Source organism: Ambystoma mexicanum, chromosome 6q (genome assembly GCF_040938575.1).
Source record: "Ambystoma mexicanum isolate Mex_15411 chromosome 6q, UKY_AmexF1_1, whole genome shotgun sequence".
NCBI classification, from domain to species: Eukaryota; Metazoa; Chordata; class Amphibia; order Caudata; family Ambystomatidae; genus Ambystoma; species Ambystoma mexicanum.
The window spans coordinates 79,579,232-79,607,015 of record NC_090937.1 but is presented as its reverse complement, the minus strand read 5'-3'; the positions used below and the strand labels follow the sequence as shown (position 1 = coordinate 79,607,015).

At 48.5% G+C, this 27,784-nt stretch overlaps 1 protein-coding gene across 2 annotated transcripts in view; it reads left to right on the top strand.

Moving 5' to 3' along the window:
- The window catches only part of UBA6 (ubiquitin like modifier activating enzyme 6), a 1,607,755-nt gene that overhangs the window by 1,255,222 nt on the left and 324,749 nt on the right, over nucleotides 1-27,784 (top strand). For both annotated transcript variants that reach the window (XM_069630498.1, XM_069630497.1), the window contains exon 26: nucleotides 17,757-17,826. In XM_069630498.1, the coding sequence (XP_069486599.1) occupies nucleotides 17,757-17,826 (70 nt within the window). The remainder of the gene's footprint in view (nucleotides 1-17,756; nucleotides 17,827-27,784) is intronic.

Here is a 27,784-nt window from a genome sequence, read left to right as displayed (position 1 = left end):
TCACACAAGAGTGCGACTTGAGTTGCCAAGGCAACTCAGTCCAGGGTGTCTAAACCCCCTCCCACACCCCCTGTGGTACCCAGACAGAGTGTCACCACTTTTGGAGGCTTCTGTGGAGAAGTGGAACAAAGGGCTCGACTTGGGTTGGAGTCACAGAAGCGAACACAAACGCCATTTTGGAACGAAGTTTTGGCAAAAAATACCAACCGGCGAATTTATATTAATTTAATAAACCAGCGGTATGTTCGAGGCTATTTTAAAAAGTGGTAGCCTCGAACAATGGGAAAATCCCATAGGAATATATTTGCGGTCAAATATAAAAAGTAGTATCCACTGGCACCAGCCAAAACTCGGTCAGGAGGAACTGGACAGTGCCCCCTCGAACAACAGACCCCGGGGCAATCGAATTGCCCCGACCAGTACATCCACAATATGATGGTTTGTACTGGTTCTGTTCACAATTTGAGACTAGTAAAGCCAATGGTGACTTTACATGCCCTGGGAGACAGTAGTCAGTCCCAGGATATGGAGTCTATGTTTGGAGGTCGCTATGAGACACCCCAGGGTTACTGCACGGAGGATGCTGTGTAACCCACATATCAAAAACACATGAAACCCTACGGGGTAAAGGACCCCATAGTCCATAGAACACATACAAAGTCAAAGGAACACCTCAAATCATGTCTAAGAGTGGGAGGAAAAGAGTCTCACTCTTAGCAGGAGAAAAAATAAACCCCAAAAAATCCAGCAAAGCTGCTAGGGGGCTCACTAGGTTTGGGAAATTAGCCTTAACAGAGAATTCTCCCTAACAATGTGTTTTCTTTTTTGTGAATTTGCCCATGGGGTGCACCCCCTCAACATCTAACAACATTGAAGCCTGCTTCTGATGAAATTCTAAAATCTGTGTTTACGAACTGAAACATGTCTGTGATGTATATGGTTTAATGTGTATGTGTTATATATTTTGTCCATTGCATGCATTAACACTAAGCACTTTTTCACACAGTGAGAATAATTGTATGTATCAGACATGTTTACAAAATGTGTATTCTGCTGAGGGCTCTGAATGACTGTTGTTTTTCCCCCCCTTGGTCCCCCCCCACCCCCTGAGCGCTTTGAAACACTTATCTTGTGTATAGGTGCTATACAAATAAACATTACCATTCCATGTATTAAGACACATGAGATTCTTTGATGAATTTGTCGTTCCATGTGGCTGGTGTTGTTCATTTGTGTTTTTGTAAAATGATTATTATGAATAATAAATTAGTACAAAGGTGGGGGGTAGAGCACTAGAATAAACAGATCACTGCGCTGATCATGGTAGTTCGGAGGGGATCCTGCTGCCAATGAGGGGTTCTTAGGAGACGGTGCTCTTCCTCCCCAGTGAGTTAAATAGTGTTTTGTTTGTAAGAACCACATTCACCTGGGCGCTGGAGATCTAATAATGTAGTTTATCGAATCGGCTTCAATATATCAAGCAAAAAATAAAAAGTCATGTCACTTGAGTTTAGAGTTTAGCTGTGGTTTATTAACACACACAAGCCGACCCGTGTTTTGACCCGACAGGGGTTTTTCTGAAGGCTGTAGTGATTCAAACATTGTGGGGTATACATTGTTGCATTGTGAGGGATTACCAGTAAGGAGGCTGGCTGAGTGGTGACCCATTTGTCAATGTGGGGGAAGATGTTGTGTTGGTATGCCAGTTAAGTGCGACATCAATTGTCATGGCATACACCACAGTCAATGTGGTGACATTAATTGGCATATTTTGCATGTATTGTTGTGACAAGACACTTGTGCGTTGTGTGGCATAGTGGTATGCCGTGAGGCATATTGGTTGATGCATAGTGGCATAGTTATTTTGGTGACAGTGTCATCGCATAGCATACATGGTATTCACAATGACAAGGGTTGGTGAACAAGGTGTGCACAGGTTACAGTTGAATGAGTGAAATATATGATTATTTCGCAGTTTATTGGTTAACATGGTTTTTCAAGCAAGGAATCATTACACAGTAAACATGTATTTTGCATTGGAGGAAGATGCACCAAGGGAAGGAAGGAGAAGGAGGATGTTAGTTGTGTGATAAAAGGGGGTTGGATAATTGGGCTGGATTGAGTCAAGAGAAATAATTGAGGTTAGCCGTGGTGTCTGTGTTAGAGAGCAGGTTGGTGGAAATTGTAAATTGTTGAGCTCCGGAGTGGTGGCTCTGCTGAGTAGCAGTCTGTGGGGTGAAACATATGCAGTGGTTGGATCAGATGTTCGGGTGGTCAAAATACTGGGCTGTTGGTGTGAAGAGCCTGGTGGTCTGGTTGGCTTGATGGGGCCAATTGTGTGGGTCCGGTGATTGTGGGACATCTGGCCCCCCTGTATGCGTTGGTGTGGGGTAGGCAGGAGAGAGAGCGTTGGCTGCGCTAGGTGTTTTGGCAAATACACCACTGAGGGGCATGGTTGAGTGACTAGGTCCCAAGAAGAGTCTGGGCCCTGGTTAACCTATGCCTGGTGACACATAGGGTCCGCATGGGGTAAGTGTGGGAGCCGTCTGTTTACGCCCAGGTGTGGGGTTTGGGTGAGAGCCTGCTGTCCAGGCTGGCTTCAGATCTTTAAGAGACCAGTGGTTGGAACATCTCCCCTTAGTTGAATAATTTTCCAGCCTCCACTACGAGCAAACCTCCGGAATCCTTCCAGAGACTGATGGCTAAAATCGCTGATACCACAAGGCTATCTGCCCCGTCCACATCTAAAATTCAGTTTGCATTGATGGATAATCTGGTCAGGGGCCCAAAGAGGGAAACTCTGCTACCCTTCAACGCGGCAGTGGAAACCCCTGATTTGAAGGTTTTTGAAAGGCCTGCCTCTGCACCTGCAGTTGACCGGGAAATAGCTAGGAAGCACCGCCCTGCCCCCTCGGATCAGGCCTTTTTATCCATGCATGCCTCCCCGACAACTTAGTGGTTCAGGCAACTTAGAACCTAAAAATGTCCACTTTGGCTTCTCTTCCACCTGACAGGTAAAGTAAGAGACTGGACACAAGAGGAGGGTTGCAAAAGCTTTTGCGTCAGGGAGCCTTGCCCTCTGTGCAATTGAGTCCAAAGGCAGATGACGCTCTTCAGAAATTTCAGTCCTCCAAAGTTACGGCGAAGTCCCTGGGTCTGGCCGTACAACAGCTCTCTGGTCCTTCTGCAAGTGGTTTGGGTTTCCATATGTCAGCCTCCTATGCCCCACTCGGCCAAGATCTGGTGGCCCCAGGAAGACTGCAAGGCAGATGTTTCCCAAGGAGAAGGGGTGGAGCAGCTGCAGCAACCGTCCCCTATGCACCATAAGGTGCACATCCTCTGTGAGGTCTTCTGCAACAAATCCCCTGTGAAAGGTAGCCTTTACCTCGATTGGTCCCAAACCACGTTCGACGCTTGGGCCTTACGGTTCGTTCAACACAGCTTTTGTCTCCCGTACATGCAGAGATCCTTGGACAATGCCTGCTTGCTTCCGAACCCCATCTTCTTGCAGGAGGTTCATCAGCTTCTAGCAGGGAGTGTGATAAAACTGGTGCCACACCTTGAATGAGCCAGGGGGTGGTACTCCACCTACATTCTGGTTCTGAAGGAGGACTGGAGCTTGCGCCCTATAGTAGTCCTGAGGCTGCTAAATTTGTACATTTGCAAAGAGAAATTCAAGGTGATTACTCTAGACCAGATACTGCAAGCCCTCGAACTGCAGGACTGATTGGTTTCACTGCACCTTCAGGATCCCTACCTACATGTGCCAATAAATCGAAAGCACAGGAAGTACCTGAGGTTCTTTGCGAGTCAGCATCTCTACCAGTTCAAAGTCCTGCCGTTAGGACTTTCTTTGGCTTTCACCAAGCTGCTAGCAGTGGTGGCAGCTTGCATCAGGAGGGGGAGCAATTCTTGTCTTTCCCTACCTGGACGACTGGCTTGTCCAAGCTTGCTTCTTCGACCTACTGTCCTGTGAGAGCACCTGCTCTGTACATGCATTAGTCTGTTGCACATCTTGGGCTTTTCCCTGAACTTCAAGGAGTCTCATGTTTCACTGTCCCAGTCCCTCTAATTTATCGGGATGGTGTTGGATACTCGCCTGGGCAGAGCATTCCCGCCTGAGGTCTGAGTGGCAAACATCTTCCAGATGATCAATGTGCTCTAATCTCAATGGCAAGTCCCGGACAAAGCCTTTCTGCGCCTACTGGGTCTCTGGAAAAACCTCCATAAGAAAGAACTTTACCGAGAGTTAAGTAATCTGTTCTTCCATTAAGGGACTTAAATCTTGTGTTCATTTTTCTTTTGTCTGATCCCTCCCTTCGAGCCTATTCGCTTGTGCCTTCTTAGGCAGTTGTCATTTAGGGTGCCAATTTTAGTTGCCATTTCTTCTGCTAGAAGAGTGAGCGGAGGTACAAGTGGTAGCTTGCAAGCTGTCTTATGTACTATTTTCGATAGAGAATGGAGACATTTTGGTTTCGGCCTTGCTTCCTCCCTAAGCTTGTCTCTGAGTTCCCCTTTGACTTGGAACATATTTACCCGTTTTTAATGGCTAGATCCGAGGAGGACTCTAATTTTTTAAATTTCAAGAAAGAAGGAATTCCCGAAAGGATAACCAGCTGTTTGCAGCCTTATCTGGGGCCTGTGTAGTGCTGTACATCTGCTGGAAAGGAGTTGCCATAAGGCCTTAGGGCCCGAGTGGCCTAGCAACCCTGTCTGCTCTGCAGAGGGGGTACCAGCAGTGTGTATATTCCATAACATAACCTAAACCAAAACTCTGGGTGATTATCGCTCACAAAGAAGCGGTAGCATACACACAAGAGAAAGAGCGAGAAGAGCAGAGAAGAGACCAGGGCAGACCGAAGGCGACGGATCTGCCAAACAAAGCCAAAGAGTATACCCCAAAGCATTACTCTACTAAATCAATCATTGAAGACTCATTCGAAACTGAACACGTCTCACCTGGCCCACAGAAGAACTGGACCATAATGATTGAGCAGGGAAAACATAAAAGCAGCACTATGGAAATGAACAATAATCCACAGACAACCCCCAAAGAGCCGGACCAACCAACATGGGCTTGGTTGCCAGAAGTTCTGGCAAACACCAAGCGATTTTAGCAACGAAAAACGTGGCCATGCCCCAATAACGAACCCCAGAAGGAGGTCATAACAAGTTTCTGTGATAATGTCACAATTGGTTCCTGGAACACGCGTGGCTTTACACATCTAACGAACAACTCGGACGTTAACTTGGGTTCATTGGACCTCCTATGTCTCCAAGAGACCTGTCTTACGAAGAAACCCTGTATGGACAGCTGTGTTATCGCCTTTGCATCGGCCATCCAAGGCCCACTAGGAAGACCGCGAGCAGGTCTACTCACAGCCATACGCACAGGCAGAAACCTTACTTTGGAAAAATGCTTATAATTGAGCCGCGCATACTGGCCACTTTGATCTGTTGGAATCCCTCCCTACCGATCAAGAATCATAGGCTGTCGAAAAAATTGTCTGGTGATCAACATCTACTGGAACCCCAAAGAACCATCGACTACCTCCTTGTTGACCAAAACCGAAAACCTCCTAGATGACACTACACAAAACCACTCGGTAGACCACACAATTATATATTGAACGTGTCAATAGGCCCCAGGGAGAAAGATCTAACAAGTCCAAATCATCCATTCAGAACTATAGTAAAAAACCTTGACAAGTCCTACGTGGACTTGACGGCCTGTGGAAAACTGTGGGATGACATTATGGACGCCAGAGATCTTCAAAACCTTCACAGCCATGGGCGATCAAAAGAACCTAAGATTCTGACCTGGGAACAAGGTGCCAGTTGGGCCATGTTGGGCCACCTATACTTTTCACGTGACCTCCTGGCAAGAGTAACATCTTTCAAGGTCATACGGCCCCACAATAGTGACCACAATCTTTTAAGGGTAATATGGAAGATGGAAAAGACAAACATTCCACTCCAACGTTCCCAAATGCAGTCTAAAGTTGACGTAAATAAAGGAGGTACTCGGCTCCAACTGAAAGCATCAGACCTAACTGTGATCACAAAACAATATATGTATGCTAAAGAGAGGGCGTCAGAAATCTTGGGACTGACCAAGCTTGATTATTGCCCATTGCTGGTCCCTTACCAGCGACCGACAGTCGTCCTCAAACCTGTGCAAAATCACAGCCACGTTAACAACCCCATCCTAAAAGAAAAAAAATCAGAAAAGCGCAAATCTGTAAGGAAAGCCAAAAATGTGCCCACAAAATTCGACATAAAAGAGGCAAACTTAGCAACAAAGAAATACAAAAATTGGCTAAAATCCTACAAAATTCAACTGTACCAAGAAAATGCAGAAAAGATGATGTTAAGAACTCTTAGCGGGAAGCAGCCAAAGGATTTCTGGTCATAAATCATGTTTGGTGGAAGGGTTACACAAGACACCTTACTCAGTAATGTTGAAGAAAGAAACTGGATTATCCATTTCTCAAACTTGTTTGCTTCGCCAGATCCGACTCTCCCGATAGTCCAACGAGACATGGACAAATGGAACATCGAACAGGACATACCATACATTGAATCCAAAATTAATAGGCTCAAAGCTTCTAGAGCCCCAGGTCCTGACGGACGGACAAACGCGGAACTGAAAGCAAACCATAAAGCCTGGGCAATGTTAATTGCCGAAATATTCAAGACGTGCTGATTCAAATACCAGACCGGACTCATGGTGAACAGCAAACGTTGTCCCTATTTACAAGAAAGGCGACAAAGGGGATCCAAACAACTATCGCCCAGTTGCCCTCTTGGATTGTATCGGGAAAATATTTGGTTCCTTTCTGCTAGAGAAATTCACATCCTGGGCAGCAAACACTGAAGGCCACAATCCATTCCAAGTGGGTTTCACGAAGAGCTGGGATACAATGACAAATATTCTCCTCCTGAGCATTTTGAAGGCCAAAATCCTGCAAGGCTCACTCAGACTCTTCTTGGCTTTTATCGATCTCTCCCAAGCTTTTGACAGAGTAAATAGATCTAAACTCTGGTCGAAACTGGTCGATTGAAATGCCCGAAGTCAATCTTTGCGCCCATGAAAGAACTTTACGAGGACACTTCAATGCGAGTCCGACTCAGCGGAGCCGGCCTTCTTTCAAAGAATATACAAACTTTCAGAGGAGTCAAACAAGGGTGCCCTCTAGCTCCTGCCCTATACAACGCCTACACTGGAGACTATCAACATTCAGAAAATCTGGTCAGAGCTTTCCCTCCATCTGTGGGTAAGGAAAAAATAAGCAGACTTCTTTATGCAGATATCATCATCTTAGTTGACCAAACGGCTGTAGGCCTACAAAGAAAACTGGACAACCTGCAAGAATATCTGCTAGTAAATGACCTAGAAATCAACGCAGGAAAAACCAAAGTGTTGATTCTAGAGAAAGCAACTAAGAAGAAAAAACACCCTTGTGGCACTTAGCGAGAAAAAGACTGGAGACCGTCTCTTCGTTCAGATATCTCGGTGTCACAATCAGCAGAAGCCCACATGAAACACAGCTGCTAGAAACGCTCTGGACAAAAACCAAAAGCCTGACCAACCAGACAACGGTACTAGACAAAAAGTACGGCCGCTTCTTGCTCAAAGGTACTTTTGTGGTGCTGAGGCGATGCCAGATATTCCATCTGAAATCTGGAAAAAACTTGAAGGATTCGCTTGGAGGAAAATCCTGACCCTGCTAGCATCAACCCTGGTTGCATAAATCAGGAGTGAACTAAGTCTGGTGTCTTTAAGAGGCACGGTAGATCTAAACGGCCTAATGCTATTGCGAAAGATCCAAACTTCAGACTTGAAAATGCACGAAATGATCCGGGAGGAACAAAAAAAGGGAGCATACAAAATGCTATGCCGTTGGTTTTGCAAAAACCTCAACCTGCTGGAGGAAATAGGCAGTACCGAGGAGGAGTTGTATAACAACCCAACAAAATCGGCAAAGAAATGCAAAGAACACGACTGGTGCAAAACCTTGAAGGAAGCAGCAAGAAATAAGCTAACCAGACACCTACCAATCAAGGCCCAAAAATTGAACGAACCCATAAACTACCTGCTGAAATTTCCTGATAAAAGGACCCGATATATCTTTCTGAGAGCAAGGCTAAATGTCTTAAAAACCAAAGAAATCTTGGCAATCAGAGACAAAACAAAGGAAAACACATGTCGCTTCTGCTAGGAAACAAATGTGGTTGAAACTTAAGACATCTGATCCTTGAATGCACTGGCTTGGCACTCATTAAAAAGACCCATTTAAGCCACTTGTTCTCAAATTTCTGCGAAATGGACAAAGACTACTGGTGGACCTACCTAATGAACGGGGTCAACCGGAAACCAGTGATTGCAGTGGGCAATTATTTGGAAAGCCTGAACTTGGGAACGGTGTAACCTGGAGAAAAAAAACTCTGAAACAAACAAAGGAGAACACAAAGCGTTTTCCTACACTTCACTTTTAATTTCACAGTTCATTGCACAGTTCACACTCATTCATTATCGCAATTCACTTGTGAAGACAGTTCTTTTCTTGAGAGACACTGAAGGATCGTACTTGTACATTTTTTTAAAACACAGTTAAAGCAAGAATAAAAAAAATAATAATAAAATATTCTACATGGCTACTTGGGTCTTGCTTGCTTTGCTTTCAGACCATTACTACTTGGATTTCTCAGTCTGACCATTTTAGCAGAGCAGTATTACATTTTCTAGTGTTATTCATGGTCCTCCCTCCGCTCCATTTTCCTTTGGGACAGTACTACTAAATTTGTGGGATGATTCAATCCATTGGAAGACAAAATGACTTTACTGCAGTAATGTTCTTTGTGATGAATACGCCTCCCACAGGTTCCTCATCGCCCTCCCGTCCTGCCCCACATGTAGAGAGTTTGAACCACACTTGTTTGGCGATTACCTCAGCTGCTGAGCGCAGGGGGGAAAAAGGGGCAACTAAGGTCACGGGCATGGTGGGTGCGTTATGTACTTCTGCTGGCATCACTTCCAGGGCATTAGGTTTTAATGCTTCAAGTAGAGTCAACATGTGCGCCCTGCTGAGCAAAGTTTTTCTAGTCACTGCTGTCGAAGTCATATAAGATTAGAAAATCTGTCGGAGGAGATTTCATCAGAAAGAATAGAATCCATCAATCTATAAAAAAGTCAAAATGTGTTTGTGGCAGGATTTGTGGCGAAGCATTGTTCATTATACCACTCCACACCGTTTCACCAATCTGCACCACATTTTGTATAGTTAGTTACCTGTTAGGACCCTCTGGGCGTTGCTGGCTATATGACACCCTCTTCCCCTGTATTTCTGCTCAAGTCAAAATGTGTTTGTGGGTTGGTGAAGGATTGTTCCTTAAAAAATCCCACACTGTTTAACCATTCTTCACCAAATTGTGCACAGTTCCCTGTTAGGACCCTGCGGACATTACCAGCGACATGACATTTGGATACCCCACCCCTTTCCCTGGATTTCAGCACCTTCACACGTGAGACGGTTGCTTGAAATTGGAGAAAACGTCAATGCGGTCGAAGAAGGACCGGTCCTGACACGAGGAACAAAAATCGAGGTCCAGGCCCTAGGATGCACAGTTTCCAAGATATTTGCCCTGCAACAAACTGCACCACGCCAGGGTGAGGTGACAGGTGGGGAGAGAGCACAGAACGTCCCAGTATGCAGCAGCACACCAACTCTCGCATCTCCCAAATGTCTGCTCCTGGGTATGTCAGCCAGCCACACATGCCCATTTTCAGTGCAGTGTACTTCGGGGTGCAAAGCAAATGAAGTGTTAAGTGAAACGGGACAGCGACCTACAGGAAAGGTATTACACAAAATATACACTACTATTGTATACACATTCACTGTTGGTGTGCTCTGGCTTCAAAGCACCAACATTTTACATTTGAACACAGATCAATATTACAATATTCTAATGTAGCAACGCAAGTGAAGAAACAACATACTAAGTAAACTAAACTAGAGAAGTAATATGTAAGGAAGAAAGGAGTTAAAACACGATACATCAGGCCACCATATAATTACAAGCTTCTGCACTTTAAATGTCCATCCTTTGCTAAAGGTGATGGGGTCCAGTTCCCTTAGTCGCAAGTCCCAAGAGAGCTCTTTGCAGAAGGCTATAAGTCTTTCATATAGTCTAAACAAGTATTAACCAAACCAATAGACAGTTTGTGTCTCAAACTTAAAGAACAATAGCAGTAAAGTTCTTAGGAGATCCTCTCCCAATCTGACCACCTTCATGGAAGCCCAGGGGAGGATCCTTGATCAGCCATCCACCAATCACTGGCAAGAGAGGCAGGGCAAGGACTTTACGCCAGTCACTCCTTTAGAGGTAGGTGGTATGATCAGATATGTTTACTCGCCCCCTGTACTCTGAATTACGCACAGACTTCTGGGGTTCATGAAATCTCTGGGTCTCCATGTCTTGTGTCTTGTTTACATTGGAGGAGGTCTACGGATCGCTGGTGCAGAGGTCACTTTTGGCTTCTGGATCTAGGACTGGACTTTTGGCTGTTCTGTGCTCTGGCAAGAGGGTTCCTGGCACTGGACAGCTGGACAACCCTGGCAAGATGCAGATAGGGCCATCACGTTGTTGAATAATTCTGAGTACCCCCAGGACATGATGCAGGTGGAGTTTAACCTCATGGCGGAAGCAAAGAAACGGATCCTGTAAATTGTACTGTAAAAGGCATTAAGCAGTTAAATGCAAAAGTGTACACCAGAATATAAATAACACAGTAATGAAATATCTGCTGCCGCCAGCCATTCTTTGACACATCATACAGGTAACCACAAAGTTACCGAAAACAGTAATGGGGACAAAGGGGCTCATTGTCACAATTTCCGGTATTGGGGGGTGGGGGCCCATCATGTGTAGACATACACGTAGGAAGGTCCGCGCTGCCGAATTTTCATCATTTGCAAAGCAGAGTGCAAAGGTGAAGGACAAAAGGCAGCGTACAAGCATGTACGCTGCCTTATGCCCTGCACTTTTGCACTCCACCATGCAAACTGAGTAATAGCCTGCTATGTACGTGTTAGGTAAAGATTTGGGGTAGTACCCTTAGGGTGCACTGCAACAACCTTAGCCTCCTGGCAATAGGACCCAACCTTTGGTATAAGTCTGAACTACACAGGTTGGTAGTGTGGTAGAGCAGCCAGGCTTATCTTAAGAGGGGTCAATGTGAGCTGTAGAGTGATTACACAGAGATTCATAGTGACATGTTTTCAAACAAACACTTAAACTCAAGGTTTCTTGATAAAACAATTATTTATTTATTGACCGGACATTTGTAATAAGACTTCTTTAGAAGGGAGCAATATAATAGCAGCACACAAATACCTTCAAAATGCACACTCTTAGTTTCTAAATCAGCAAACACCCATTGGGGATGACACACTGACACTTCCTACACCCTCAGGTGACTTCAATAGTTTAGGACACTGTGGACATTGATATATTACTGTTTAACATTTAGAATGCACTGAGATGAGTGTCAAAGAAAAGGGTTATTAGAACAAACAAGAGATCACAAATATTCTTAAGCAGGCAAATCCTTTTTAAATCCCTCAATATCAGAGGAGAGAAGGGTATTTCAGTGGAACAGGCTAATCCAAAGTCAATGGGCAAAAGTCTGTGGGCTGAAGCACTTCTTGTAGGTAAGTAAGAAAAGTCTTTGCACAATGTTTTAGAAGTCTTTGATGAAGAAAATCAATGTAGGGCCACAAGCTGTTAGGCTTGTGAAGAGTAGAAGCAAATGTACAACAAGAGGTAAGTTCTCTTAGACTTTACAGTACCTTTAGTTAGAAGAAAAATGCAGCATATGACTCGGCAGATCCTGGTGTTCCTGGGCCTCAGTCGTGGGGACCAGAGCGAGGACTTCTGGGGACTCCTGCACTGCAATAGGACGGTTACTGACCGCAACCGGCAATCTTCAAACATGTGGCGATTCGGTGTTTCAGCTCCTCGTGTCTACCGCAAACAGCACCACTGCAGGTTTTGGTGGTTGAGACAGACTTTCCTTGTTCCTGGTGTCCCTCAATCTGTTAAGGGGGCTCATGGTCGGTCAGCCCTGCTTCCTGGGAGTCCGGAGGATCTTCCTGGAGCTCTTGGCCAGCTTAAAAGCAACGCGCACAAACTGGTGTTCCTCTCCCTGGCTATTCGGTTCCAGCAGCGACTGCAATGGCAATTCAACCATCTCTGAGAAGGATGTCCAGGTGGCTTACTTTGGAGTTGATTGGTCCCACCAACTCAAAGGGAAAAGTCGTCCTTGCAGGGCTTCTCTAGTCGAAACGAAAGTCGGTCCAGGAGTTGCAGCAGGGTCGTCTTCAAGTTCTTCTTCGGATTCCTTCGTCCAGTGGTCGACTCTGCCTTCCAAGACAAAAAGTCTTGCCTTTTATGCAGGTTTCTCCCATTTATTCCATCCCAGCTGTCAGTCACCCAGCAGGGTGGCTGTCCTTGCCGGACAGCCAGCCGGCCAATCACCAAAGAGTGCTTTCCTGTCTCCTAGGAGATTAAGCACGAGGAGTTTCGGGCAACTGCCTCACTTCCTGCCTCCACCAAACACCCTGGAGCCAGAGGTGGGCTTCACTCGTCAATCCCACCAAAGACCAAATGAACAAAGGGACCAAAACTGGTTTGGCGCGCAGAGTAAATCTCAAGAATGACCTTTCCACAGACAAATGGCGAAAAAAGACCAGGGCCATTTTGACAAAAATGGCACCCAAGGGTGCTTTACTGCAGCTGCGAACACAGCCCATGGTAAAGACACACCACAGTAGTAAAAAGTAAACCAGTGTCACCAGCCATTAATCGAGGAAAGGGTAACATAAACATTTTACATGAGAAGCTAGACAAAGAGGATACTATGTAACCCCTCCAGCACTCTATTGTAAGATAGTTTGTGCTTGGTCTAGAAATGTACAATGGTAAGTAAAGTCAATTTCACTTTACTGCTCTTGGAAACAGTAGTTTATCCAAGAGAAAGGTACTTAAACCTTTGGGGATATCTGAAAGACTTCCCTGTGCCTCTGCACCCAAGGTGCTGTGTGACACAATGTAAAAAGATGAATATGGTGTTTGTCAGACTCCAGAAACCAAAATAGAAACAGAGTTAAAATCACATGAAAATACATGAGTGGAAAAAAGGGTCTCACTCTCTCCAGGTAAAAATGAAAAAGTCCTAGAGTCCAGCAAAAGGGCGGGGGGTCTCTAAGGTAGAGAGGAATTAGCACATTTCTTAGAATTCTCCCTAACAGTACGTATTGCAGGCAGCATTTACAATGGATCCATGTGTGGTCCGCCTGCTTTTTGCTGGGGCGTGAAGTCGGCTGACCCCATAGGGATCCACAGCATTTGTGACAGCATGAAAATCTATGCTTGTGCAAATGCTGCAGGATTTGTATGACGTAGAGCAGTGATCCCCAACGTCTAGCTCGCGAGCAACATGTTGCTCTCCTGACCCTAAAATGTTGCTCGCCAGTTTCTCTAGGCCATTGTGTGGAGGCTAAGAAGGACGTTCAGGGATGAGACAAAAATGGCAGTGTACCCTTGAAAGGGGCCCCTAGGGGTCCCTCGTGCTATGGAAACAAGGCAATGACCATGCACGAAAAGATGCGCCAGACAAGAGGTTTCAAATTCCCAATGCTAGGGTTTATTGCAAGCAAAAGATAGTATCAGTTGGCCAATTCTGAACTCACGGCCCGCGACGTGAGTTTCCTAGATCTCGAGGGACGCAAGAGAGCGAATTACGTACATCAGTTACATATATACAAAATGCATATCATACAATCAGCAAAGTCATGTTCAACACCCCTCTGTATTAAGTTCCTTTGAACTCGGGATGACGATGGACATATCCGACGAGTATGACGATTATAATGCTTTCGATGTCTATTCCAGTAACAATGTGCAATTTAGAAAGTGCGCAGGCATCTTTTAGAACACGGTGGTTCTGTTCTTGGAAGCAATCTGTACACGGGGGAAGAGCCACATTCCAAGCTTTGCTATCTATGAGGTACTATTCGTGTCCTGGGAGCCGACACGTTCTAAAGGGTTTTGCGAAGGGGGGCCGTAAGAGAAGCATAATTCAAGCCTTTAACTGTATTATTCTAACATATTCTACCATCGTACGAAACTGGCTGGCAGCTGTGAAGTGATTAAATGCCCTGCAGCTTCCTCCCAAGGCTACAGAGAGGGAGCGTGGGCATTCCTCTCTGGGCTACTCATGAGGAGTTTCAGCAAACTCTTCAGTCCCGCGACCTTGTCCTTTCATATTCATACAACAATGTTAACAGTTGAGCAGAGTAAGCAGAATCCGCAAGAATTGCAAGCTGCAAAGCAGTTTTTAGACAAAAAGCAATGAGCAATGGTTAACAAGCAAAATGGCGATTCTTACTACATTTAAAATGGCCGCTCGTCGGTCAAGCATAGCAGTTCATATTTCTCCAATTCGGTGCATAAGACGGTTGGCCCACGGCCATCAAGTTACGTCTATCATTCAAATGAAGGGTATTCATTTTTCCAGATTGACACCCTGAGCCAGAACTGGGCAGGAAGGCTAGCCAATCAGCCTGTTCTGTTTGACAGGCATGACATACTGTTAGTTGTTGAAGAATTAGCTGTGGAATCATCAGTAGAGTTATGAGTGGTGCGGCAAGCCAGATGGGTGCAGGGAGCAAGCGGGTGGCTATGGAAATAAATCTCTTGTGGATTCAGATGAGACAGTACCCAGTCCTTGAAGAGAACCAGAAGCAGAGAAACTAGTCCTGGTCATCCATGTGAATACCCATTGTACTGCTTTGTAATCAGAAGTAAAAATTACTCCCCAATTAACCCACCCTTATTGAGACAACCCCTGTTTTAGCACTCTAAAATGTATATGACACTTGGAGCTCTGGTACGCTCTGCGGTGCATTGCTGGCTGCATCAAGAATACAATCTACGAAGATAATGTTTCCGCCAACTGAGCCTTCCCCTGCTGCACTCAGGTAGACAGCAAAGGGGTTAGTCGCCGAATAGTACAAAAATAAGTGACTTGAATGCCCAACTGTCAAGGAAGTTCCAATAAGCTTATTTTGTACATGTTTGATTTGCGTTAGTTGCCCAAACGTTCAACAATAATTGCATGATCTTTGCAAAGACATTTTCATCTTCTGATTCTTCTTTCCAGTATGGAAGTGCATTAATGGGAAAAATATTCGAACCAAATGCCTGTGTTTGTGTTCTGATGACAATTGCCAACTTCTGTGCCTTTATACAGCTGGTACCCGCATATTGGACAAATAAGTGGCATGCATGCTCAAACTTTCCGTCTTAAACAATTTGCTTATGCCAATTTCTTTACATGTTAATGTTAAAGGACATGTGTACCGCGCACTATCACCACCGGAGTGGTCCCCTGGCGCTCTGGCGGTTCTGAAAGAGGAGGGGAGGATGAGTTAGTGGGGCAAAGCAGGAAAAGTGCAAGAGAGCAGTGATGTGCTGTTGGCAGCCTCAGCCTGGTGGGTCCGTTGGCTGGGCCTGGGGTATTTGCGGCCGGTAGACGACGTGTACTGTTGTGCAAGACTGTGTGTTTTTGTTTTGTTGTTGCAATGTAGTGAAGTTTGTGCGGTTTGTTGTGCTGTAGGTTTGGTTGTGTTTGGTTTGGAGTTTGAGTGGTGTATGTAGAAAGGGAAATTGTTAGTAGGGTTGGTTAGTTGGCGTCTCTATCCCGAGATGAGGCGCTTGGTTTGCATGGTCTCCCCTTATGCGGCTCTGTCCAGGTCTGGGTCTGACTGGCATATAAGGTTCCTTACTCTTCTGGCCCTCACCTCTAACATGCTCTCTCAGAGCCCCATGCATCATAATTGGCACGCATGTTACATACTACTTGTATTGCAGTGCCTGGTGGGAAAATTCACATTGTATGATGCTTTGCTTATCTGCCATGTGACTATTGGGTTTCTAAGGGAATGAGCTCCAAATTGTGCACAATTAATTAGTGTTGCTACCAATTGCAATTCACTTACGTTATTGAAAATAATGTCTTAGTGACATAGTAATTATTTTTACTTTAGTATAGTGTTTCTTGCTAGATTTTCCTGCTTCTAAATTCTTTAAGAATGGATATTACCTAATGTAATGTATTGAATTCATCAACCTCGAGTGATGAATGGCTAAGTCCACACTGATACAGGTATGAATTTAGGTGCAGGTTTGACCCCATGTCAAGGGTGTGCACTTAACAAGTGAGGTATGCAACCATAAACCTATAATGTGTACAATATGAAGGAAGAAACCCACTCCTTCTGTAAAGTGTTCTTCAAAAGTTCAAGTTTGTGAACAACGTTCCTGGCCCACTAGCATGCTTAAGAATGCACCACTTACAACTATATTTCCACGGGGATTGCTTGTGGGAAAGAGCACCCAAATCCATCAGAAATAGTTTTTTTTTATTCCTAATCCCTTGTCTTCAATGTAACAGACCTTGAGTGCTTTAAAACACACTATTTTCCACTAGATTTCCTAGGTGGATAACCCTCCCCTCACACAAAGCCTGGTTGAAATGATCTTTAAATTCTACCATATTCTGTCCAGTGTTAGCCATCCTGTTCTCCTAAAAATTCACAATTTGCCTCTAAAGATCCTGACAATCCCTTTGGAGGGATGGGTGGGGCAGCACCAAAATAAGCCTTTATATTTTGGAGTAAATGCTACTGTTGAAACGTGCTTAAACATTTGACATTACATCGCTTGAAAATGTCCTGGGAGAGAACTCTAAGCACTCAAATATTTTGTCACATCCTGCAATGTTTTTGAATAATTCTGCTGGCCTAGTGCCTAGAAATGCACGGTTTGCCGCTTAATCTACTAAATATTGTATTTCTATACCAATTTAATGTGAAATTATGTTTAAGGTCATTATGAATTGCCTGGACTAGGCTTACACCTGGATGAGATTACTGTTAATTACTAGTAATTAACAGTGCTATTAGCAGTATTGAGCTTAGTACAGCTATGATTTGTTCCAATCATTTTACCACTGACTGCTGATAAATGACATCAAAGTGCTGAAGTTGCTCACCATTTAATCTGACGCTCATCAAATGTTGCTCATTGCTAACAAAAGGTTGGGGGACCCATGAGGAAGGGAGGTGGCGAAAAACACCAGTTGCGTTTCTATCATCTCTACCATACAAATCATTGAAAATGAGCAGTGAAGTAAGTGAAATGCGTAAAAAAAAGCCTTATGCAAGGCTTTTACGCATTTTTCTTTTGTTGCAGCTCATGGAAAATCAGTCCCAAAGTACCTCTACCGTACCTCACTGTAAGGTGAAGAGTGCAATATAAAACAAACAGGGAATTTCACAATGGGGAACAGAGTTCTTCTGCACTGATAGCCATGTGGACTGACGAATTCCCCCAGAACAGTAAAAAGACTTGTCTCCAAAAGCGAGGACAGTTTCAAAACAACAGCAAATAGTTGGTGCGTTGCCTGGATGTCTTTGGAGGGAAAACAGCAAAAAGAAAATATTGCCTACAGTACTGAACAGAAATCAAATGCTTTCCTTTCTACAATTATATGTTGAACTTTGAAACAGGGTCTGCACACCTCAGAAAAGCTTTGTTCTTGAAAGCGTGTTGACAAGCTTGTGCCAGAGTTGTTTACAAGCGATCCATTTTTCATCATTTATTAACCACTTTTTTTTTTTGTCCAACAGAGATATAAACTTTGTAATCAGTGCATCGAAACTCTTTGCAGAGGTATATGGCATTACTTTCACAGAAAAGGTAAGATAAAATTATGTTTCACAAAGTTCCCACATGTTGACCACATTCATAAGGAAATCATTTTCGAGGGGATTGGGTCCTCCGACGTATTCCATATCTATGACAGTAATCACCACAGCTGTGCTGCTTCGGAAAATTTGATGTCTCTGCGTCCTGCGTCGATGAAGCCGATGCGCCGTCCTCGAGGACCTCCTCCGACGGCCGACGTCACCCGATGTGATAAGTAGGACGCACGACGCCCTTAGCCTCAGTTCTGTTTTTTCCGCGAACGTGTTCGCTTCGTGAATCTCGGTACGCCTGGACTCTTTGGAGTTTCTGTTGTTCTCTTGGTTCTTCGAACCTGTTTGTTTTGTGAAGAAGTTATCCTTCGTGAAGATTTCTACTTCGTCTTCAACCCCGCGTCCGGGCTTTAAGAAATGCGGGGACTGTCGGTCCAAGATGTCGGTGAGGCCTCTTGGACCCATGGGACCCGGAGGCCCATGACACGGATGACTGTGTCGACTGCCAGTCGCTCACGTCCGAAGCCTTGCGGGAGTGCAAGAAGAAGTTGTCGGTGGGTAAGGTGTCCAAGCCCCGGAAGTCGAGGTCTGCGGGGCTTTCGACGGATGATTCGAGAGGCAACTCTCTGCGTCATCGTCGGAAGTCCAGTGGGTCTCCTTCCAGGAGTCGGTCTCGCCACTCCTCTGCCTCTTCGAGGCATTCCCGGAAGCGCCGGCATCGGTCGCCTTCCCCGTCCTCTTCTGAGGACTCCGCCCGTCCGTCGGCGGGTCGCTTATCCCACCAAGCAGGCGACACCGGAGGAATGGGCTTCCTTCGGGAAGAAAATGTTAGCGATTCTCGAATCGCAGGGCACCAGTCCGTCCGTGCCTCCGAGTGGGATCGGTCGTGATCGGTCGAGAGACACCGCTCGCACGCCTTCGGGCTCGGGTGGTCAGCACGATTCGCGGGAGAGGTCCCGCTCGGACAAGGGGAATCGTTCTCGTCATGCCCGTTCCAGGTCCCGGTCCTCGACGCGCTCGAGACCGCGTGAACCTGTGCAGTCTTCGAGGATGACATCGACGCCTATGGCGCCGAGGTCGTCGACGGACTCTTGAGGCTCCGCCTCCGAGGAGGTCGTCGGCGCATAGGATGTCGAAGGACACGCTCGGAGCTCCAGCTTCGAGGTCTGTGTCGATGCTGGCGGCGCTGCGGCTGACGTTGACGCGATTCACTCGACGACGATTCTCTCGACGCTGGCGCCAATTCGTTCGGCGCCCTCGACGCCTTTCGAGGCAGTGGTGTTGGAGGAGCTCCGTGGCACGGGGGAAACCCCTAGAAAGGCTCTGGCTAAGGTCAAGCATGGCTTTGGTCCCCAGGTGCCTTCCTATCCCCGGCTGGAGTACATTTCAGAGGTTGATGAGGGCTCTGATGAGGGCATGGTTCCGGATACGGTGCCAGATGAGATTCTCGCGGGCCATAGCCAATTTGAGGACCTAAGGCAGTCACTGCATGATGCCAGTGGACTGGACACCTCTCGGGAGGTGGAGTTTTGTAGGCCTGAGCCTGGCACTCATGCCGATTCTTCATACCGGCGCCTTATGTCTAGGGTCACCGAGTACTTGGGATGGTCTGCTCCCCCAGGGGAGTTTGTTCAGGATGATTTTACGGACATCCTTGATCTTGGTCCCCCAACTTCATATGGCTCAACAGAGAAGGGTGGGGACGGCTTGCACTGCTCCGGAGAGTCTCCCGGCAGTGGGCAAGTCTTTGTCGCGAAAATACCGTCCAGCCAGTAGCGACCCCTGCTACTTGACCAAGCACCCCACTCCGGAGAGTTTGGTGGTGCAGGCGGCTACGGCCCCGGAAAAGCAGGCGTCATATCCTACCATCCCTCCGGATAGGGACGACAAACGTTTTGATGGCTGGGTGAAGAAAGTGTTTTCTTGAGGGGGTATGGCGCTTCAGGCGGCCAACTCCGTATGTGCCCTGTCTCGTTTCACGCACACTCTGTGGAACTGTATTGCATTAGCTGCTGAACATATTCCCGAAAGGGACGAACGGGATGGTTTCCTTGGTTTGGTCCAGGATGGCAAGGATGCCATGTGTGAGTCCGTTTAGTCTGGTTTGGACATGGCAGATTGCGTCAGCCGGTCCATGGCGGCGAGCACCGTAATACGCAGGTTTGCGTGGTTGCGGAAGTCGGGGTTCGCTCCTGATGTGCAGTCCCGGCTCCTCAACATGCCCTTTGACAGTGAACATCTTTTTGGCAGCATGGCTGACGAGAGCCTTGAGAGGTTGCAGACCTCCAAAGCTGCAGTGAAGTCGTTGGGCGCTGCAGTTCGACAACCTCCACCTTTTCGTCCTAGGGGACAGCAATGGAGTGGTGGTTCCTTTTGTTATTACTCATCCTTTGGTAAAGCGAGAGGAGCTGTCCGTCAAAGAGGCCACCGTACAAGTGGCAGAGGTGGAAAACAGGGTACTCGAGGTGCCAATGCCGCTCGGACAGTTGCCTCTTTGCTCTCAGGCAACGCCGCAGCCGCTACCACTCAGTCATGAGGCCATGTCCCATGGTTCGCCGGTTGGGGGAAGGCTGGCGCAGCATCTTGTAGAGTGGCGTGCCATTACTTCAGATGTGTGGGTTCTGGAGATCATAACCCACGGCTACTGTCTTCCCTTTCGGCAGAGGCCTCATGACAATCCACCAGGGATCCTCTCTTTGAAGAGTCCGGATCCGCTCCTTGCGCAGAAATTCAAGCCCTGCTGGAGAAAGGCGCCATAGAACTGGTGCCTGTAGCGGAGAGGAACAAGGGATGGTATTCCCCTTATTTTTTGATTCCGAAGAAAGACGGGGGATTGAGACCCATCATGGACTTGCGCGGTTTGAACAAACTCCTCAGGAAGGACTCTCTATCAAGTCCTCCAGGCCCTTCAACTTCAGGACTGGTTGGTGTCTCTCGACCTCAAGGATGCTTACTTCCATGTGACGATCCATCCCAAGCACAAGAAGTACCTGAGGTTCGCGGTTGGCGACTCGCACTTTGTTTCGGGTCCTGCCGTTCGGATTGACCTCCGCCCCGAGGGTTTTCACTAAGCTCATGGTGGTGGTGGCAGCGCATCTCAGGAAAGGGGGGATTCACGTCTATCCCTACTGGGACAATTGGTTGATCAGGGGGAGCTCTCCCGAGCAAGTCTTGGATCATCTGTCAGTCACCTGACACTCCCTTCACAAGCTGGGCTTCTCCCTCAATTTAAAGAAGTCCCATTTGACACCAACACAGTGGCTCCAGTACATCGGAGCAGTGCTCGACACATCCCTGGGGCAGTGTTTTCCTCCCCAGGGGAGGGCTCTTCACATTCAGCAGATGGTGTACAAGTTTCAACATGCCCAAACGCTCCCGGCGTTCGAGTTCTTGAGGTTGCTCGGCCTCATGGCATCCTGCATTCTTCTGGTGCCAGAGGATCATCTGCGGATGAGATCTTTGCAGTGGGCACTCAAGATGCAGTGGTCGCAATCCTCCGGCAGGATGTCGCACCCTGTTCAGGTGCCACCCTCGGTCGCCCAGGACCTTCTGTGGTGGGCCGTCGAAGGCAATCTGATGAAAGGGGCTCCATTTTGGCTTCCCTGGCCGGAGGTGACGATCGTGACGGACGCATCCCTCACGGGATGGGGAGCTCATGCCAACGAGTTGACAGTCAGCGGTCGTTGGTCTCTGTCGGAGTCCAGACTCCATATCAATCTGTTTCAGCTGAGGGCCGTCAGGCTAGCCCTGAAGGCTTTTCTGCCGACTGTGCGAGGAAAGAGTGTCCTGATCCTGACGGACAACACAGTGGCCATGCACTACTTCAACAAAAAGGGGGGGCGGAGTCACTTCCTCTGTGCAGGGAGGCGATGCAGCTCGAGTTCTGGGCCATCCAGCAGGAAGTTTCGATCTTGGCAGTTCATCTGGCCGGAGACTACAACAAGACGGCGGACGCTCTGAGCAGGCAGAGCACGATCTCTCACAAGTGGGAGCTGGCTCAGGAGATTCTCCTGGAGATCTTCGCCCTTTGGGGGACCCCTCAAGTGGATCTCTTCACCTCCAGTGTCAACCGGAAGTGCGAAAGGTTCTGCTCGCGGAAATTTCCTCCAAGGGGAGCCTTGGGAGATGCGTTCGTGGTGGAGTGGTCCTTCCCACTGCTGTACGCGTTTCCTCCAGTCTCCGTCATCCCACAAGTGCTGCAGAGGTTACGCATGTTCGGTTCTCGGATGATCCTCATTGCTCCGGCGTGGGCCCGGAGGACGTGGTACCCGGACCTTCTCGACTTGTCCATCTGCCCTCCACGTCGTCTTCCCTACCGAGAATATCTGCTCTCACGGGAGTCGGTCAGGTTCTCCATCCAGAGGTCAGACCCCTCAACCTTCACGCTTGGCTTCTGAAAGGTTGAGGTATAAGGATTGGGACCTCCCTGAAGACGTGATGGAGGTGTTGCTTTCGGCCAGACGGCCAGCAACAAAGTCTCTGTACCGTTGCCGTTGGCGCAAGTTCTGCGACTGGTGCAGAGTTAAGAATGTGGATCCTTTTGCATGTGACATTCCCATGGTTCTGTCTTTTTTGCTTTCTTTGGCCCACAGGGGCTTGCAAGTGGGTACCATTAAAGGTTACCTGGCGGCGCTGTTCATATTTAAGCGCTCGTCTGAAGAGTGTTCCTATTTTAAAATCCCTTTAATTTCTCCGTTTTTGAAAGGGCACACTAATGTGTTCCCTCTTTCACCTTTCCAGGTGCCCGGTTGGGATTTGAACCTTGTTCTCAAATTTCTGATGGGTGCTCCCTTTGAGCCTTTACATTCTTGCCCTTTGAGACTGTTAACTCTTAAAACTGTATTTTTAGTTGCGGTCACTTCCGCTCGCAGAGTGAGCGAGTTACAGGCACTTTCAGTTAAGCCACCCTTCACTGTGTTTCATGAGGACAGGGTTGTCCTTAGAGTTCGTCCTTCCTTTCTTTCGAAGGTGGTGTCGAAATTTCATTTGGGCCAGAAGGTAATTCTTCCAGCATTTTATCCTCCTCCACATCCTGGTAAGGAAGAGGAGAGGCTCCATAGGCTTGATCCTAGGAGAGCGTTAAACTTTTATATTTCACGTATGTCCCGGGTCTGAGTGGACGATCAACTCTTCATTGGTTACGCTGGAAAGCGTTTGGGGCAAGCTGTGACGAAACAGACTTTGTCTCGTTGGATTATTTTGGCCATCTCCGAGTGTTACCGCTTGGCAGGTAAGGACCCACCGGCTGGCTTGCGGGCCCATTCTACCAGGGGTATGGCTGCATCTACTGCCCTAAAGAGGGGCGTTCCTATTTGTAACATCTGTGATGCAGCCACCTGGGCTTCAGCACATACTTTTGTACGTCACTACTCCCTCGATTCCATCCGAGGACAGGACCTGGCCTTTGGCAAGGCAGTCCTTTAATCCGCAATTTGATTGGGCATTCTAAATTTTGTTTCTAAATTCTTTTCCCACCTCCTTGCTTTGGTACTGCTTTGGGAGTCTGTCATAGATATGAAATATGTCGGAGGACCCAAACCCCTCGAAGAACAAGTTACTCTCTTACCTGGTAACGTTATTTCAATGGGATGGTTCCGACGACGTATTCCATATCACTCCCTCCCTACCTTCCCCGCCACAGAATTTTTTATGCAATTGCAGCTAACGTTTCCGCAAGGCTTTGTGTGTCTGACTGGCTGAAGACTGGTGTCACACGTTCTGGGGGAAAAAACTACAACTAAGGCTACGGGCGTCCTGCGTCCTACTTATCACATCGGGTGACGTCTGCCTTCGGAGGAATTCCTCGAGGACGGCGCATCGACGTCATCGATGCAAGACGCAGACGCCGAAATTTTTCCTAAGCAGCACAGCTGTGGTGATTACTGTCATAGATATGGAATACGTCATCGGACCATCCCATCGAAAGAACGTTACCAGGTAAGAGAGTAACTTGTTCTTCTGTGCTCCAAAGGCATCATAGTTCTGATTTCAGACTATATAGCTAGGATATGCCATGCAATATTCAACTCCCAAAGGTAATTGGTTGCCATTTCGAAATACCTATCATTCTCCAGCACAGCGTCTGGCATGGCTTCACATGCTCATGAATATTCCCCGTCGTCAGGCTGGAATCCTCAGTAAAAGAAAAATCGGTTTCAGTTTTGTTTCTGAACTGTCTTTCTCCTTTAAACCAATCACTGAGCTCTGGCTCATACTGCCCCTAGCCAATGACTGCCCTCTACCTACGCCCTCCTCTGGCAGCCATCTTCAGATTTTTACTGCACGTTAAAGTGTTGGGAGTCCTCAGCTTTGCTCCTGGAGTTTTTCTGCGTGTTTTGCTTTTTTGAGAGTAATCTCTATTTTTCGGTCAATCGAGCCCTTGTGCTCCATCGATCATCCTTCCGACTAACAGGGACCCGTTTTTCGGATTTTTCGTCAAGTTTTCTTCTTGGAGGCTTCCAGAATATTCTTCAGGCCTACACCCCGTGGATCATGTCGGAGGGGAAGGACGCCCCTTCCCTTTTCAAGCTGTGCTCCGACTGCGGTTTGCGGAATGTACTGCTTGCACCCGACGCTTAAGGAGGAGGATTGCCTGATTTGCCATGGCTTCACGGCGCATACGATGAAGGATCAGTGCCAGCGACTGGAGTCAGAGCTGCAGGCCAAGGACTCTACCCCAGGTGGCACACAGAGGCATGCCTCTGGATCTGGATGGTCCGAACGGGCTTCTAAGACCTTTGAGGGTGCCTCACCTGTGTGGGCTCAACAGAAGGCTAAGCACTGCGATTCTGCTTCCATCTGGGTCGCTGCTGCCGCGGGACCCTCGATGGTCAGGGCGCGATCGTCCTCGGTCACCACTCCGGATCATCATCCAAGAGGAAACGGGCTACACCAGAGAAGCTGAGGGAGAAGCCAGAGAAGACCAGGCCAGAGAAGTTCAAACAGGATGCAGTGACTAGCCCTCCCGCGGCAGAGAAGGTCCTGAAGGAGAAGGCCAAGCAGGATAAGGTGCCTGAGGTGGCCAGGAAGGACAAGGCCAAGCCAGACAAGGGACCCAGCCTTACCGTGAAGGCCCAGGTGCACCAGGCGAGATTTTCTTCCTCCCTTGAGGTGGTGATGGCATCACTCGCTAAGACCGTAGGGGCAGACCCGTAGGGTGCCCCGGCGACGGCTAGGGTGTCTCTTCCTCCCGGGAGGGAGGCTTCGAGCACGCAGGTGGAGAAGATGACGGTGAAAAGGATGCCAGACCTCAGCCCGAGACCAACCCCTCTGGACACTGGAAAGAGGGATTCGGGGTTGGGGGGGGGGGGCATTGAAGGCCTACAAGGCTCAGACATCTCCTCGGCTGAGGAGGATGATATAATCTCCGTCCATGCCGTTGAGGAGGGCGATGACAATGAAGGTAACGCCAGAGGTTTTCCCACAATGCGGGTGATGACGACGGGGAGGACGACCACGGGAATACCGTCCACGAAGGTGACAAGGGGCCCCAGGATGACGCGGTTCCACCCAAACTCCCTGCGCCCAAGGTACCACCCAGAAACCTTGCGGGGGAACTTCTCTCCACCCTCAACACTGTGCTGTCCGTGTTGCAGAGGGGGTTCCCGACGAACCCAGCGCCCGCTCCTCCAGTGGTGCCGGTTCAGGCCGCCCCAATTCCATCGGGGAACCGCCGGCCAAGAAGAGGAAGAGGCAACCTATGCGCCCATGCCATCCGCCGCCCCCCTCCCCGCAGCCATTCTCTACCCCTCTCCCCACGAGGCAGGAGGAATGGGACACAGAGTCGACGACGACGGAATGGGAGACCTCCCGTCACTGCAGCCCAGGGCCTCTCCGCCGGACGAGGTGGGCATGTTCCATGCAATGATTGCCCTAGCATCTGAGCTGTTCCAGCTCACACAGGAAGAAAAGAAGGATGGCTTCTTGTACCAACGCCAGGAGGCGAAGAGAAACATCATCCTTTCCGTCCCACTCCTGGACGACATGTGGGACGACGGACTGACCCTTCTGAAGAACCCCGCTACAGCCGCAACGAAAAGGGATCGGCTGGAGAAAAAGTACAGGGTGCCAGACTGTGCAACCAAGTGCTTGCGGGCTGAACCTTCGCCGGACTCTGGTCTCGGCCGCCGCCAGGAAGAAGTCGTCGGGCTCGGCGTCTTCTTCTACTTCTCCAGCATGGGGTCTGGCATGGATTCACATGCTCATGAATATTCCCCGTCGTCAGGCTGGGAATCCTCGGTAAAGAAAAAACCAGTATCAGTTTCGTTTCTGATCTGTCTTTCGTAGTAATAACCAATCACTGGTCTCTGCGTCATACTGACCACAGCCAATGACTGCCCTCTACCTAAGCACCGCCTCTGGCAGCCATCTTCAGATTTTTACCGCACGTTCATGTGTTGGGATCCTCGTGCTATTGCTCTCGAGCGTTAGTGCTATTTTTTCGCGTTTTTTCACAAAAACTCGATTCTTTCGGTCAAAAGAGCCTCAAGCTCCACCGATCCTACATCCGATCAACGGGGACCCGTGTCGGATTCGTCTGCGCCCCTCAAGGGTGAAGATTTCGTCGAGCTACACTTCGGAGGACTCCAGAAGCTTCTCAGGCCCGGTCTCGGAGATGGCCCAGGAGAAGGGAAGCTCGACGCCCGGAAAGCTGTTCAGGGTCTGCCCTGGATGCCAGCTGCAGAACGTCTTTAAGGAGGACGAACACTCTTTCTGCCTTTACTGCCTTCATGAGGACAAGACGCACGTGGAGAAGGACTGTGCGTTTTGCGGCAACATGTCGGAACGGACCATGAAGGACCGCCATCAACGTCTCGCCAACTGGCTGGAGGGTAAGAGCCCATCTGGCGAGAAGAAGAAGAAACCCGAGCGGTCTTCTAAGACCTTTGAGGGCGCCCCGGCGACGGGGGCCCAACATAAGGCTAAGCACCGCGAGTCCGCTGGCACCGGGAGCGCCGAACGGTCGGGCTCTACGGGCGCCAGGCAGGGCGCACCCTCCCCGGCACCATCAACCACGAGCCAACGCTCTGGGTCGGGTAAGAGGAAGGCCGAGCACCCGGCGAAACTCCTGGAGAGGCCCCGGTCGAGCTCTAAGGCAGAGGAGGAGCGTGGCAGTGCCCCCTCCCTCAAGGATAAGGCGGTGAGCGCACCTAAGGTGGTGAAGGCCTTGATCCATCCGACCAAGCCCTCTATCGAAACGGTCGCGGCGGCCCTGGCTCAGCCTGTGGAGGCTGCGCCAGTGGTGGCGACCTCGGGGCCCAGAATCTCCCTGCCTCCTCGGAGGGAGTCTTCTTTTGTGCCCATCGATAGGACCCCCGTGAAACCCTCCGTGGGGAAGAAGGGGGGGCAGGGCGTCGTCGTAGATTCGGCCTCAACCTTGATTCGATGGGGAGGAAAGTGATCTACTTGGCGGCAACGTCGATGAAGGCTGGCAACGCCCTCGCGATTGTGGCGAGGTACGACCGAGAGTTGTGGTTTAAGCTGGCTCCGCTCCTGGACTTTCTCCCTGAGGACAAGCGGGCAGAAGCTTTGGTGATTCTTCAAGAAGGCGTGGTGGCGTCGGACCACGCCATCTCGGTGGCCATGGACCTCGCAGACATGGATTCCACAATATGGGGAATGGAGTCTGTCTCCGTCGTCGCGGTTGGCTCAAGGCCACCAATTTTAGGCAGGAGGTCCAGACAAGGGTTTTGGACATGCTCTTTGACAGGGACAACCTGTTCGGAAAGGCCGAGGAAGAGTCTATCCAGGCCATCAAGTTGGACACTGAGACAGAGCGGGGCCCTAGGCACCCTACAGCAACAACAGTCATCCTTTCGTTCCTCAGGAGGGAAGTCTTTCAGGTTATCGAAGGGTTTTGGCAGGAGCTTGACCTCTTACCGACAGCCCTCCCGCTCCTCGACCCAGGAAGCCAAAGGGGTCGATCCAAGGCCTTCGGAGGTGGACGTCTCCAACATCTG